The sequence below is a fragment of the Zea mays genome, chromosome 2, assembly GCF_902167145.1.
Source record: "Zea mays cultivar B73 chromosome 2, Zm-B73-REFERENCE-NAM-5.0, whole genome shotgun sequence".
NCBI classification, from domain to species: Eukaryota; Viridiplantae; Streptophyta; class Magnoliopsida; order Poales; family Poaceae; genus Zea; species Zea mays.
The window spans coordinates 179,792,304-179,808,693 of NC_050097.1; the positions used below are offsets into that span (position 1 = coordinate 179,792,304).

The 16,390-nt window shown below is 45.1% G+C and overlaps 1 protein-coding gene and 1 pseudogene across 1 annotated transcript; both read left to right on the forward strand.

Annotated features, from left to right (window-relative positions):
• Positions 1-7,377: 7,377 nt before the first annotated feature.
• LOC118476394 (uncharacterized) lies at positions 7,378-16,071 on the forward strand. The gene is made up of 2 exons (XM_035965404.1): positions 7,378-8,752; positions 11,382-16,071. The coding sequence occupies exon 1, from the start codon at positions 7,754-7,756 to the stop codon at positions 8,366-8,368; it is 615 nt and encodes a 204-aa protein (XP_035821297.1). The 5' UTR covers positions 7,378-7,753; the 3' UTR covers positions 8,369-8,752; positions 11,382-16,071.
• On the forward strand, positions 15,494-16,159 carry LOC109944047 (uncharacterized; annotated as a pseudogene).
• The last annotated feature ends 231 nt before the right edge of the window (positions 16,160-16,390 follow it).

Here is a 16,390-nt window from a genome sequence, read left to right on the forward strand (position 1 = left end):
AAGGGGGAGATTGAAAGGGAAATGTGCCCTTGGGCCATTTCTAAGTATTTTGGTGATTTAGTGTCTAACACAAGTGCTAAAATGTAAAATGGTAGACAAAGTACAAACCAAGGATAAAGGTATGTTTCTCAGACTTAGTACATTGTTTTATGGACTAATTTATTGTGTCTAAGTGCTGGAAACATGAAAAATCCAATTGGAATTGTCTTGGCTCGAGCAGCCAAGACTCTGCTCAGTCTGGGAGCACCGGACTGTCCGGTGGTGCACCGGACAGTGTCCGGTGCGCCAGGCTGGTGCGAGCGAAGTGGCCGCTCTCGGGAATTCACCGGCGACGTATGGCTATAATTCACCGGACTGTCCGGTGTGCACCGGACTGTCCGGTGAGCCAACGGTCGGCCGGGCCAACGGTCGGCCGCGCGATCTGCGCGGGACACGTGGCCGAGCCAACGGCTAGAAGGGGGCACCGGACTGTCCGGTGTGCACCGGACATGTCCGGTGCGCCAACGGCTCCCAAATCTGCAACGGTCGGCTGCGCTATTTTAGGAAGGAAATCGGGCAACGGACAGTGTCCGGTGCGCCACGCGACAGAAGGCAAGAATTGCCTTCCCAGATTGCTCTCAACGGCTCCTAGCTGCCTTGGGGCTATAAAAGGGACCCCTAGGCGCATGGAGGAGTACACCAAGCATCTCCTAAGCATTCCTAAGCACCAAGACATTGATTCCGCGCTTTTGATTCTTTGCAATAGCGATTAGAGCTCTAGTTGAGTGGTGAACTCATTGAGTTGTGTTGTGAGCTCTCGTTGCGACTTGTGTGCGTGGTGTTGCTGTGATTTCTTGTCTTGAGTGCGTTGCTAATCCCTCCCTTGCTCCGTGCTTCTTTGTGAACTTCAAGTGTAAGGGCGAGAGGCTCCAAGTTGTGGAGATTCCTCGCGAACGGGATAAGAAAAGAAAAGCAAAACACCGTGGTATTCAAGTTGATCATTGGATCACTTGAGAGGAGTTGAGTGCAACTCTCGTCCATTGGGACGCCACAACGTGGAGTAGGCAAGTTTTGTACTTGGCCGAACCACGGGATAACCACCGTGCCATCTCTGTGATTGATCTCTTGTTGGTTATTGTGTTCTGCTAAGACTTCTCTCTAGCCACTTGGTGATTATTGTGCTAACACTTAACCAAGTTTTGTGGCATAAGTTTTAAGATTTATAGGATCACCTATTCACCCCCCCCTCTAGGTGCTCTCACCTGTGCTCCAAACTCAACAACATTCCATATACTTTTGTGGAGTGAGGTTAGATGAAATTTCATTAAATCACTCCACCTAGCATAATCTTCACCGTCAAAGGTTGGCGGTTTGCCTAATGGAATGGAAAGTAATGGAGTATGTCTAGAGGTACGAGGATAATGTAAGGGAATCTTACTAAACTTCTTGCGCTCATGGCGCTTAGAAGTTATGGAGGGTTCGTTGGAGCCGGAGGTAGAAGGTGATGAAGTGTCGGTCTCGTAGTAGACTACCTTCCTCATCTTCTTTATTTTGTCACCACTCTGATGTGACTTGTGGGAAGAAGTCTTCTTTTCCTTCTTCTTCTCCTTGTTGTGGGACTCTCCTGATAGAGCTTTCTCGTTGCTTGTAGTGGGCTTTTTGCCGGTCTCCATCTCCTTCTTGGCGTGATCTCCCGACATCACTTCGAGCGGTTAGGCTCTAATGAAGCACCAGGCTTTGATACCAATTGAAAATCGCCTAGAGGGTGGGGGGTGAATAGGGCAAAACTGAAATTCTCAAAAATAATCACAACTACAAGTCGGGTTAGCGTTAGAAATATAATCGAGTCCGCGAGAGAGGGTGCAAAACAAATCGTGAGCGAATAAGGAGTGAGACACGAGGATTTGTTTTACCGAGGTTCGGTTCTCGCAAACCTACTCCCCGTTGAGGTGGTCACAAAGACCGGGTCTCTTTTAACCCTTTCCCTCTCTCAAACGGTCCCTCGGACCGAGTGAGCTTTCTCTTCTCAAAATGCTTGGAACACAAAGTTCCCACAAGGACCACCACAAGATTGGTGTCTCTTGTCTCAATTACAAATGAGTTTGATCGCAATGAAGAATCAAAGAAAGAAGAAAGCAATCCAAGCGCAAGAGCTCGAAAGAACACAAGCAAATCTCTCTCACTAATCACTAGGGCGTTGTGTGGAATTTGGAGAGGATTTGATCACTTGGGTGTGTCTAGAATTGAATGCTAGAGCTCTTGTAAGTGGTTGAAGTAGGAAAACTTGGATGTCTTGAATGTGGGGTGGTTGGGGGTATTTATAGCCCCAACCACCAAACTAGCCGTTTGGTGGGGCTGTCTGTCGTATGGTGCACCGGACAGTCCGGTGCGCCAGCCACATCACCAAAGTCGTTGGGTCCCGACCGTTGGAGCTCTGTCTTCTGGGCCCGCCTCGATGTCCGGTGGCACACCGGACATGTACTGTAGAGTGTCCGGTGTGCCACATCGCGCGTGCCTGACTTCTGCGCGCTCTGGCGCGCATTAATTGCTGTTGCAGGTGACCGTTGGCGCGAAGTAGCCGTTGCCCCGTAGTTACACCGGACAGTCCGGTGTACACCGGACAGTCCGGTGAATTATAGCGGAGCAATTTCCTGAGGCTGGCGAGTTCCAGGGCCGCTCTTCCTTGGGGCACCAGACACTGTCCGGTGTACACCGGACAGTCCGGTGAATTATAGCGGAGCGCCTCTGGATTTTCCCGAAGGTGAAGAGTTCAGCATGAAGTCCCCTGGTGCACCGGACACTGTCCGGTGGCACACCGGACAGTCCGGTGCGCCAAACCAGGGCACACTTCGGTTATCCCTTTGCTCTTTTGTTGAACCCAATACTTAGTGTTTTTATTGGCTAAGTGTGAACCTTTGACACCTGTATAACTTATACACTAGAGCAAACTATTTAGTCCAATTATTTGTGTTGGGCAATTCAACCACCAAAATCAATTAGGAAAATAGGTGTAAGCCTAATTCCCTTTCAAGATGCCATACCTCATTCCTCGTGAAGTTGTTGAGCTCCTCTTGCATTGCGAGACCCAATCCGAATCCCTTAATGCATCTTCCACCCTGTATGGTTCAATAGAAGACACAAAGGAGTAATGTTCACAAAAATGAGCAACACGAGATCGAGTGGTTACCCCCTTATGAATATCGCCGAGGATGGAGTTCACGGGGTGATCTCGTTGTATTGCTTGGTGGACTCTTGGGTGTGGCGGTCTTGGACCCTCATCATCTTCCTTGTCTTGATCATTCGCATCTCCCCCTTGATCGTTGTCCTCCTCTTGAGGTGGCTCATCTTCTTGATCTTCATTTTCATCCTCTTGAGCTTGATCCTCATCTTGGGTTGGTGGAGATGCTTGATTTGAAGATGATGGTTGATCTTGTGCATGTGAAGGCTCTTCTGATTCCTTAGGACACACATCCTCAATGGACATGTTTCTTAGCGCGACACATGGAGCCTCTTCATCATCTAGCTCATCAAGATCAACTTGCTCTACTTGAGAGCCGTTAGTCTCAACAAACACAATGTCACAAGAAACTTCAACTAGTCCAGTGGACTTGTTAAAGACTCTATATGCCCTTGTGTTTGAATCATAACCAAGTAAAAAGCCTTCTACAGCCTTAGGAGCAAATTTAGATTTTCTACCTCTTTTAACAAGAATAAAACATTTGCTACCAAAGACTCTAAAATATGAAACATTGGGCTTTTTACCGGTTAGGAGTTCATATGATGTCTTCTTGAGGATTCGGTGAAGGTAGAGACAGTTGATGGCGTAGCAAGCGGTGTTGATTGCTTCCGCCAAAAATCGGTCTGAATTCTTGTACTCATCAAGCATGGTCCTCGCCATATCAAGTAGAGTTCTATTCTTCCTCTCCACTACACCATTTTGTTGTGGCGTGTAGGGAGAAGAGAACTCATGCTTGATGCCCTCATCCTCAAGAAAGCCTTCAATTTGTGAGTTCTTGAACTCCGTCCTGTTGTCGCTTCTTATTTTCTTGATCCTTAAACCGAACTCGTTTTGAGCCCGTCTTAAGAATCCCTTTAAGGTCTCTTGGGTTTGGGATTTTTCCTGTAAAAAGAACACCCAAGTGAAGCGAGAATAATCATCCACAATAACTAGACAGTACTTACTCCCATCGATGCTTATGTAAGCAATCGGGCCGAATAGGTCCATGTGGAGTAGCTCAAGTGGCCTGTCAGTCGTCATGATGTTCTTGTGTGGATGATGAACACCAACTTGCTTCCCTGCTTGACATGCGCTACAAATCTTGTCTTTCTCAAAATGAACATTTGTTAGTCCCAAAATGTGTTCTCCCTTTAGAAGCTTATGAAGATTCTTCATCCCAACGTGGGCTAGACGGCGATGCCAGAGCCAACCCATGTTAGTCTTAGCAATTAAGCAAGTGTCGAGTTGAGCTCTATTAAAATCAACTAAGTATAGCTGACCCTCTAACACTCCCTTAAATGCTACTGAATCATCACTTCTAAAGACAGTAACACCTAAATCTATAAAAAGACAGTTGTAGCCCATTTTGCATAATTGAGAAACAGAAAGCAAATTGTAATCTAAAGAATCTGCAAGAAAAACATTGGAAATAGAATGGTCAGCAGATATAGCAATTTTACCAAGTCCTTTGACCAAACCTTGATTTCCATCCCAGAATGTGATAGCTCTTTGGGGATCATGGTTTTTCTCGTAGGAGGAGAACATTCTTTTCTCCCCTGTCATGTGGTTTGTGCACGCGCTATCAATGATCCAACTTGAGCCCCGGATGCATAAACCTACAAAACAAGTTTAGGTCTTGTTCTTAGGTACCGAAACGGTCTTAGGTCCTTTCACATTAGAAACAAGCACCTTGGGTACCCAAACACAAGTTTTGAGCCCTTGTGTTTGGCCCCAACATATTTGGCAACTACTTTGCCTGATTTGTTAGTTAAAACATATGAAGCATCAAAAGTCTTAAATGAAATGTTATGATCATTTGATGCAATAGGAGATTTACTTTTAGGCATTTTAACATGGGTAGAATGCCTAGAGCTAGAAGCCTCATTCTTATAAATAAAAGCATGGTGAGAAACAGAATGAGTCTTCTTAGCATGAATTCTCCTAATCTTATCCTCAGGATAACCAGCAGGATATAAAATATAGCCCTCATTATCCTGAGGCATGGGAGCCTTGCCCTTAACAAAATTAGACAATCTTTTAGGGGCATTGAGCTTGACATTGCCTCCCTGTTGGAAGCCAATGCCATCCTTAATGCCAGGGTGTCTCCCACTATAGAGCATACTACGAGCAAATTTAAATTTTTCATTTTCTAATTCATGCTCAGCAATTTTAGCATCTAATTTTGCTATATGATCATTTTGTTGTTTAATCATAGCAATGTGATCATGAATAGCATCAACATTAACATCTCTACATCTAGTGCCAATAGAGACATGACTAACAGTAGATGTAGAGGGTTTGCAAGCATTTAATTCATCAATCTTAGCACGTAAAATAGCATTCTCATCTCTAAGATTGGAAATAAAAATATTGCAAACATTTAAATCTTTAGCCTTAGCAATTAATTTTTCATTCTCAATTTTAAGGCTAGAGAGTGATGCATTCAACTTGTCAATCTTAATAATCAAACTAGCATTATCATTTCTAAGACTAACAATTGAATCATCACAAACATCTAACTTCTCAACCTTAGCAATTAATTTTGCGTTTTCATTTCTAAGGTTTGAGATAACATCATGGCAAGTGCTTAGCTCACTAGTCAATTTTTCATACTTCTCTACTTCCTGAGCATAAGCATTTTTAACCTTAACATGCTTCTTGTTTTCCTTAATAAGGAAGTCCTCTAGGCTATCCAAGAGTTCATCCTTCTCATGAATAGCACCTATCAGTTCATTTAATTTTTCCTTTTGTTGCATGTTTAGGTTGGCAAAAAGGGCAAGTAAATTATCCTCATCGTCACTAGAGTTATCCTCATCACTAGATGTTGCATATTTAGTGGAGGCTCTAGATTTTACCTTCTTTTGCCGTCCTTTGCCATGAGGCACTTGTGGCCGACGTTGGGGAAGAGGAGACCCTTGTTGACGGCGATGTTGACGGCGTCCTCGTCGGAGGAGGAGTCGGTGGAGCTCTCGTCGGAGTCCCACTCCCGACAAACATGGGCATCGCCGCCCTTCTTCTTGTAATACTTCTTCTTCTCCTTCCTTCTTCCCTTCTTGTCGTCGCCCCTATCACTATCACTTGATAATGGACATTTAGCAATAAAATGACCGGGCTTACCACACTTGTAGCAAACCATCTTGGAACGGGGCTTGTAATCTCTCCCCTTCCTTTGCTTGAGGATTTGGCGAAAGCTTTTGATGATTAAAGCCATCTCCTCATTGTCGAGCTTGGAGGCGTCGATGGGAAGCCTACTCGACGTAGACTCCTCCTTCTTCTCCTCCGTCGCTTTGAAGGCGACGGGTTGCACCTCGGGTGTGGTGGTAGCGCCTCGCTCGATGATTTGTTTGGAGCCTTTGATCATTAACTCAAAGCTCACAAAATTTCCTATCACTTCCTCGGGAGACATTAGCTTATATCTAGGATCACCACAAATTAATTGAACTTGAGTAGGATTAAGAAAAACGAGTGATCTTAGAATAACCTTAACCATTTCATGGTCATCCCATTTTGTGCTCCCGAGGTTGCGCACTTGGTTCACCAAGGTTTTGAGCCGGTTGTACATGGCTTGTGGCTCCTCCCCTTGGTGAAGCATGAATCGACCGACCTCCCCCTCGATTGTTTCCCTCTTAGTGATATTGGTCACCTCATCTCCTTCGTGCGTGTGACACCCCAGGTGTCAATTTCGTGTTAAGTCAGGAGATTTATCCTAATCTCGGATGCTCAGTGAAAAATACTATTTCTCGATCGTGCCTATCTCTGTTTATCAGGCTTTCTCTTGGAAGTTCACCGAATTCAGAGTTATTCGATCGCGAGAAACAGCCAATTTTGGAGCGTGTTAAAACTTTTATTCTCGGAACGAATGCAATCTCAATATTCAATCTCGATTTATAAATCTCGTCTAAAAGTTCATGTAATCAAACGCTCGACAGTTGCTAGTCGAGCTGTGCCCAAATCCAATTCCTCGGACTTCGACTGATGCCCGACTATTTTATCTGGATCCGTACTCTCAGACGGAATACTTGATATGTCGTCCTCTAATCAATTTTATCCTACTCGGCCAATTATCTCATGTCCGAACCAAACTCAAAACCCCGTATCGACAGCAATTTTTAAATATAATGATTCGCCTTCTCCGACAAAAAAAATCCAAAACCGATCAAATCTCAGGATAATTTATTTTCGAATCACGCGTAGGGAGTTATTTCCGAGCAAATTCGAAACAGACTCTCGGCCGAGTAAATTGCGTAACCGTCCGTTCGTCCGAACTCTAGTTCACGCTGTTTTGCATACAAACGGAATCCGCAGGAACATTTTTATTCCGGAAAATAATTTAACGCAGCCCGATTTCGTGTTTGGGCCAGCCCAACCCAGCCCAATTGGGCCCAATTCAAAACCCTAACCCTAGGGCTTCTTCTATAAATAGGGGTGCTCACTTGGAAATCTTTCACTCCCACCCCTCATTTTTCCCTGGCCGCCACTTTCTTCTCTCCCTGTCTTCTTCTCCATCGCGCAGCAGGCATCCCACGGCAGCAGCAGCAGGGAGCCGTGCTCCTCTCCATGGCGCCCTCCTCCCCTTCTTCTTCCTCAAGCCAGCAGGCACCTCCCTCTACTCCCTGCGCGCAGCAGCAGCCATGGCGCTGCCTCTCTTCTCCATGGCGAGCAGCAGCTCATCCACCTCTCTCTCCCATGGCGTGCTGCTCCAGTCGGTCTCCTTCCTCCCTCTGTCCCTTGCCGCAGGAGCAGCAGCTCCTCCTCCCATGGTCGGCCTCCCTTCTCCCCCTCGGCTCCTTCCTCCAGGCCGAGCTCCTATGCCAGGAACGGCTGCTCCACTTGACCGCTGCTCCATTTTTTTCCCTCGCTCTGCTCTCTCGGCTGCTGGCAGCCAGGGCGCGACGCCTCTGCTCCTTCTCTCTACCCCACAAAACAGCCAGCGCGCAGGAGCTTCTTCTCCATGGACGCCCAGAATTCCAGCAGCGAGCCCCCTTCCTCGCTGTTCGTCGTGGTGCCCGCCGGCTGTTCGGCAAAATGCGCAGCAAGCCACGCACTGCAGCAGCTTCGTCCCTTGCCTTGCGTTGTGTCGAGCTTCGCTACTGCACATCTCCCATAGAAAACAGCAGCCCCTCCGCGTCACGCGCTCGACTCGCTGCGCTCGCCCGCGTGGTGTCGCAGTAGGACAGCAGTCGTGTCGCATTCGCCATCGACCTCGCCTTCGTGTACACCCCCTCGCAGCAGCGCCAACATAGCAGCCGCGACACTCCCCTCCACCCCGCACTCGCCACGCTCAACAAAAATGCCCCCTCGCGTAGCTACACACTTGTTGTTGCTGCACGTTGTTCGTCGACGCGCAGCCCCTTCGCGCCGTGCCCGTGATGTCGTCGTTCTTGCTGTTTTGTCGCGCCAATCGACAGCCGCAGCAGCCCCTCCGTGGCGTGTGCTCCACCTTGACACGCCCTCGGTGCCCGTCGTGCTCCTTCGACTTCGCTTCGGTCTCCCGTGATCGACGACGCGTTCGTCTTCACGCCACATGTGCAGCAACCACGACCGAGGTTTGATATGGTGAGCCGATGTGTTATTTTGTGTTAGATCGGATATATATATGTGGCTGCGATAGTTATTTTGTGCGTCGTAGGGATTGATCGGGAATGTATAAATTGTTTGCTAGAATGCTTCGTTGTAAAATAATGTGTTAGTGTGGCAAAAATTTGATAAAACCTAAAGCATGTTTGGTGACTTCCGCACTCGGCTAATGAGTTAGTCTATATTAATTTTTTTATGTATTCATCGTTGGTGTAGGTTAAATTAGGTGAAAAATGTAATTTACGTGATATATATTGGGTGTTTGGAAGATGAGATAGGTTAAATTTAGAAAGGTGTGTTATCAAACATATGTGCCGAATTGTGATGTAGTAGTAATTGCGTAAGTTGAACCGAAGTGTCCCAAGTACATGTCGTGATATGGTTGTATTGAGATAATAAATTATAAGTGTTGCGTGATATGAGACTCGATCGATGTAGTTAATATTGAATTGGCCTGTAGAGAGGTGGTGACATGCCGAAGTAGTCATCGCTTCCTCTACGGTTAAGTCGGAGTCATGCATGATGATGTTATTTATGGGGTGAATGCGTATTGAAATATTTTATGTTGTGCAATATGATTAGGAAGATGAAGGATAGATATGTTGTTTCGGAAATGTTAGCCAATAGATTCGAACAAGCGTGATAGAGGTTGAGTCACTTATGTTATAAAATTGATGCTCGACATGTTAGGTCTCCTAAAATGTGGTGTTTTAGGTGACTTGTGTGTTGTCCAGTTTAAGTTGAGAAAGTGGTTAATAAAAACTAATTAACCTACTCCCACCTATGTTTTTGAGTTGCGAAGTCTAAAATACTTTGCTAAGTGTTATACTGGTTAACCGACTTGTTAGATGGCTTTGGTTAAGTTTGTAGTCGCGATGAATTGCTTGTTGTGGTCTAAATGTGTATGATTATGGTTGCGAATGAAAAGTAGTAGTGCTTAGGTGATGTCTAAATTAAAATGCAAACTATTGGTGAAAAGCGCTTCAATATTGATTGTTATAGATAATGCATTGTTAATTGAGTATGGTACTTTTAGTGCGCAAAATAACTTGTATAAAAATTAGTAAGTCTACATGTTAGTTCTCACTTAGTTATTTTAACTCTAACAATTGTCAAAGTGTTAGAATGATTTAAGTCTCTAGAACATGGCAATTCTTGAATTGTATAGGAGCTGAAATTTATTAATTTCTGTTTTGGGCTGCACGCACTGTTTTAGTTGTGCTGTATGTTTGATGAACTAAATTGTGTTTTCTGTAGATATATGCTATAGAAAAGTGGTAGATAACTTTATTATCTTACTTGTGTTAAAATTTGACAGCCATAGGACTGACAGTTTAGGAGTTATGCTTTTTACAAACTCAGTAACTGAATCTGTCCAATTTCTGTACAGATTTCAGAGACTGTACTGTTTGCTTAAATTAATGTTTGAATCAGTCCTTGTAGATTATAAGAAAGTTGTAGATTCTTTTCTGATCTTGCTTGTGTTAAAATTTCATAACTAAAGGCCTGATAGTTTAAGAGTTATGAATTTTATAAACTGCTTGCTGTGTTCTGTCCTCTATCAGAACAGATTTCGAAAACTGTAAGGTTTGATTTGATTAAACCTGGAATCACTTCTTGGTGATTATAAAAGTTGTGTAGTACTTTTTCTGATCTTTCCAAAAAGTCTTAGATCACTCTTTTTGGTGGTCTGAAGATTAAGTTACATGTGTTTGAAGTGTGAAGACTGAATCTGTCCAGTTTTGGACAGCACAGCCTTCATAGTATATTTTACCCTTGATACATGCTAAACCAGCCAGGAATGTTTATAAATAATTTGTAGAACATTTAATTAGCTTTCCATAAAGTCTAAGATCACTTTGTTTGGATGTCTGAATCTTCAGTTGTGAATTTTTGAAGTTGCAAGTCTGAATCTGTCCAAATCTGGACAGCGCTGTTGTGTTAACACCTTTTGACCTTGCTAAGTGTTTAATCAGGTTGTGATGACAATACCAAAGTTGTAGAGCACTTTTTAAGCTTTCCAGAAAGTCCTAGTTTGATATTTTTGGACTAACCATTGAAAAGTTATGATTAAAACAAGCAACTGCTCTATTGCTGTCCAAAAATTCTGCTAGTGCTCATTTGATTGTTAGTTCACCCGTTTGGCTAAAAATGTTTGGTTAGCACTTAAATAAATGTAGACTTGCCATGACTAAGCTTAATAATGCACGTGTGTCTTGTTTTGTATGTTTCTTGCTCTAGTTGATTATGATATAGGAGTTCCGTAGTTAGTGATGCCTATGTCGTATTCAAGCTTACGTTGTCTTGGTTGGACTTGTGTGGTCGGTGATGCTTTTGCGCGATTAATGGGAGAACTAATAAAAAGTCGTATCCAAATAAATAAAATGTGCGTGTACTTGTCATATCATATTTGTGTTACGTAAATAAATAAAATGTGGTCGTCTTGTTAATGGTGTTAATGATGAACGCCGATAACGTACGAATAACTAGCGCTTGCGTATAGTCGTTGCGGTGTCTTACAATTAAATGTTAGTTTGCTGCCATGTATTTATATAGCTTGTGATATTTTTCATTGTATTCATACATATGCATCCCGCATCTCATTTAGGACCGAGAGGTGACGACCGTGCAAGTGATGTGGTGCCAACCACAAGATGCAGTTGGTGGACGTACTGAAGGATGGTGGACTTAACCAGTGGATGCTCGCCAAGCGAGTACCTCCCCCAGCAAACACTATCTAAGTGTTAAAAATTAAAGGCAAGCCCCGGTTTTATGCATAACCGTTATATATGCTATTTTACTGCACTTAATGTTTGTAGGCTTGTACCGTGCACTTAAGTGTAGGAGTTGAATGAAACCCTAGTTGCATGAACTCAGGATTCCCTTTGAGATGGATACTAGTATGCTAGGTCGAGTAGCTGCTTTAATAATTAGGGATCTCGGTAGAAGTCGAGTGATTTTTCTAGCACTCGCGCGAGGTCAGGAATTGGTTGTATCCATTTTGATATCGTAATGATTGTGGTCTGTGGACAACGGTCCATGGGGATGCGTTGTCTACAAGACGGAAATTGGAATAAGGATTAAGGTGTGGTACCGTGAGTCAAGCGTTTGAACGTACTAAACATATGCCGAGAAATATGGTAAATCGGTAAGCCTAGTACCTGAGTGAACCTGGCAGCAGATTGCCCTCCTCACGCGACCTGAGACGAGGTCTCCCATTCCGGTTATGGTGGGTACAAGTGCGGTCACTGCACGACGGCCAGTCGGGGTCAGTGAGGCATTGTACGCCAAGGCGGTGAGCCCCTCTCTGCTGACGGGGAATCGATGGGGACGGTTGATGTGTGTGGGGACAGAGTGCCCCTGCATGTCGTGTGTTTAGGTTTATCTTGCAAGGATAAAAACTCGATTCGAATCGTCTACTTCTCGCAGCTAATGAGACTGCTTGATCCATGCTGCTACATTGAGTAATAAGTGGAAATGAGGTGACTGGCAAAAGATGTTGATTGATAAAATGTTTGATACCATGTATGAATAGCTAGGTACTCATCTAGTTTAAAAGGATCATACTAAAACTTGAAAAGCTAAAACTTGATTTTAGATTCAGCTAGTGCTTTTGGCAAACCAAACCCCTCAGCCAAACAGCTGCATGTCTAGAGGTAGAGGAGTAGACTCCTCACATCGGGTAAGTCTAGCTGAGTATTAGTATACTCAGCCTTGCTTGTGGCATAATTTTTGCAGGTACTTCTTAGGTTGATTGGTTGATGGTGTGACTTGGCCTTCATCCCTGCCACCGGGATAGACGGTCGAGTGGGTTATTGCTTCCGCAGGAGAGGACCAGGAGGTGTAGCGTGGCCAGGCTTCGCCATGTTACTCGGTTTTCTCTGTTAGTCATTTCCGCTGCATTAAAATTTATGGTTATTATTTTTGAAACTCCGATAATGTAATCACTAATGCTACTTATTAAATTTGTGGTATTATGTTTTATTGTATTTCTCTGTGCCTCACCTTCGAGTGAGCTAGTGGTATTCGATCCTGGTAAGTGGCTTTATCGGACTAGATCCGAGGGACTGACGGGTTATTCCTGTCTAAGTGTGTTGCTGCCCTTAAGGGTGCGACTTGGGCACTTAAGCTGGAATAATTCGGGCGGTTCCGCCACAGCTGGTATCGGAGCGAATACCATCACAGAGAAGTCAATAAATCATGATTACCAACCTTTTCTAAAAGTAAAACTTGCTAGAAACCAATGTTGGATAGATCGTCAGGACGATCAGGATAGACCTAGGACGTGAAGCCTTAGGAATTAGATGGGTAGCTAGGTGGCTAGTTATATAGGCCATAAAGGCTACTACTCTATTAAATAGGATGCTGTAGAAGCACCCGAAAAATTAGTTAGGTCTGAGAAGACGACTAGAATGAGCATGCATCATGATTGTTGCATAATCATTATTTGTGCATCAACATGCTTCTCTCACCTTTATTCCAATAATAAGAAATTGTGAATAATGTGATGTACTGCTATGTTAGGAGCTGTAAGAAGTGCCTTGTCCTATGTTGTTATGATAGTCTTGAGTAGGTTGTGTTATGTGTTCTCCTTGCCATGCTGTCTAGGAGGTACGGTAACTATTTAATACATTTTGTCTCTAACCAATAAAAATTGTTGCCTGTTTTGCCCATAAAAGACCCCCACTTTAACCAGCCTAGTGGTTAGCAAGTGAAACCTCTTAAAAAAATCCTGCTTGTGTTGGTATTTTCTAACCCTTGTGTGTTTTACGCTTGAAGTTACACCTGCACAGCTTATAGACCCCCACAGCTTGACCGCTAGACCAACCCAAGTCTCCTTGTGCACTTGTGTCAAAAAAAAATATTTGTTGTTGGTGTCTAGTTACGCAAACCCTATCAAGGTCATGTTTCTTTCCATAAATCCTTGCCCCTAAAACATCATAGCATTTCTGTTAATCATCCTAGCTGATCCGGTTTGCCTACCTCTCCTTTAGCCTGGATCTGGTAATCCTCGTTCTTGTGAATCATGTTGGCTTTATCATCCGAATCTCGGGATCCTCTATGATTCTGCCATATTATCTAGTTATCCGCTATAACCCATTCTCAAGTATCGGATGTCGATCAATCTAATCTCTCATTTCTAGTCTTTCCGATGCTCTTTCTCTAGGCATCATGACGTTGTTTTTGCCAACCTTATCTTTAAATGGCATATCCATGTGGATTAATGGATTTCGCTGTTGTCCTTTGTCCTCTCATGTCTCTAAAAGCTTAACAATCTATTTTGATCTCATGGTCGGTTCATCCTCATATCAAATCTCGTGCTAATATCTGATATGATAATCTCCATGTTGATCATAAAATAGTTCTCTGAGTTGAAGAAAAATTTCATGTGATGCTCTTTTGCCAATGATCTTTGCTTTAACTCCGGTCACATTCTTATTTTCTGAGCCATACCCTCATGGGCTCTATCTATCTGTGCTGTATAAATTTCTTATTGGTTGCGTTTGGTAATGGTGTCATGACTAACGACTGATGGTGCCGCGACGAGACCGAGAGCCTACTATGGTGCACACATGGTTGAGCTACTCGGCACGCGCTGGTATCGCGATTAATAGTTGTGATCCATTATAAGACTACACCGATGTGCTATCTTTTGTGGACACTCTCAGAGTGATCGCTGCATTTTGTCTCAACATGTCGCGATATTCTATCCAAATCTATCTTCATTATCTTATCAAATCCCATCTCATTAATTTGCATCTCTCTTCAGCCTGGGAGTTACATGCTTCTCCACCCTTGAAGATCCTCATTCGAATCTCGGGACGAGATTCTTTTTAAGGGGGGAAGGCTGTGACACCCCAGGTGTCAATTTCGTGTTAAATCAGGAGATTTATCCTAATCTCGGATGCTCAGTGAAAAATACTATTTCTCGATCGTGCCTATCTCTGTTTATCAGGCTTTCTCTTGGAAGTTCACCGAATTCAGAGTTATTCGATCGCGAGAAACAGCCAATTTTGGAGCGTGTTAAAACTTTTATTCTCGGAACGAATGCAATCTCAATATTCAATCTCGATTTATAAATCTCGTCTAAAAGCTCATGTAATCAAACGCTCGACAGTTGCTAGTCGAGCTGTGCCCAAATCCAATTCCTCGGACTTCGACTGATGCCCGACTATTTTATCTGGATCCGTACTCTCAGGCGGAATACTCGATATGTCGTCCTCTAATCAATTTTATCCTACTCGGCCAATTATCTCATGTCCGAACCAAACTCAAAACCCCGTATCGACAGCAATTTTTAAATATAATGATTCGCCTTCTCCGACAAAAAAAAAATCCAAAACCGATCAAATCTCAGGACAATTTATTTTCGAATCACGCGTAGGGAGTTATTTCCGAGCAAATTCGAAACAGACTCTCGGCCGAGTAAATTGCGTAACCGTCCGTTCGTCCGAACTCTAGTTCACGCTGTTTTGCATACAAACGGAATCCGCAGGAACATTTTTATTCCGGAAAATAATTTAACGCAGCCCGATTTCGTGTTTGGGCCAGCCCAACCCAGCCCAATTGGGCCCAATTCAAAACCCTAACCCTAGGGCTTCTTCTATAAATAGGGGTGCTCACTTGGAAATCTTTCACTCCCACCCCTCATTTTTCCCTGGCCGCCACTTTCTTCTCTCCCTGTCTTCTTCTCCATCGCGCAGCAGGCATCCCACGGCAGCAGCAGCAGGGAGCCGTGCTCCTCTCCATGGCGCCCTCCTCCCCTTCTTCTTCCTCAAGCCAGCAGGCACCTCCCTCTACTCCCTGCGCGCAGCAGCAGCCATGGCGCTGCCTCTCTTCTCCATGGCGAGCAGCAGCTCATCCACCTCTCTCTCCCATGGCGTGCTGCTCCAGTCGGTCTCCTTCCTCCCTCTGTCCCTTGCCGCAGGAGCAGCAGCTCCTCCTCCCATGGTCGGCCTCCCTTCTCCCCCTCGGCTCCTTCCTCCAGGCCGAGCTCCTATGCCAGGAACGGCTGCTCCACTTGACCGCTGCTCCATTTTTTTTCCCTCGCTCTGCTCTCTCGGCTGCTGGCAGCCAGGGCGCGACGCCTCTGCTCCTTCTCTCTACCCCACAAAACAGCCAGCGCGCAGGAGCTTCTTCTCCATGGACGCCCAGAATTCCAGCAGCGAGCCCCCTTCCTCGCTGTTCGTCGTGGTGCCCGCCGGCTGTTCGGCAAAATGCGCAGCAAGCCACGCACTGCAGCAGCTTCGTCCCTTGCCTTGCGTTGTGTCGAGCTTCGCTACTGCACATCTCCCATAGAAAACAGCAGCCCCTCCGCGTCACGCGCTCGACTCGCTGCGCTCGCCCGCGTGGTGTCGCAGTAGGACAGCAGTCGTGTCGCATTCGCCATCGACCTCGCCTTCGTGTACACCCCCTCGCAGCAGCGCCAACATAGCAGCCGCGACACTCCCCTCCACCCCGCACTCGCCACGCTCAACAAAAATGCCCCCTCGCGTAGCTACACACTTGTTGTTGCTGCACGTTGTTCGTCGACGCGCAGCCCCTTCGCGCCGTGCCCGTGATGTCGTCGTTCTTGCTGTTTTGTCGCGCCAATCGACAGCCGCAGCAGCCCCTCCG

What these genes read in the sequence shown, in the direction of transcription:
- LOC118476394 (XM_035965404.1), top strand. Translation starts at nt 7,754, where the DNA reads ATGGCGCCCTCCTCCCCTTCTTCTTCCTCAAGCCAGCAGGCACCTCCC.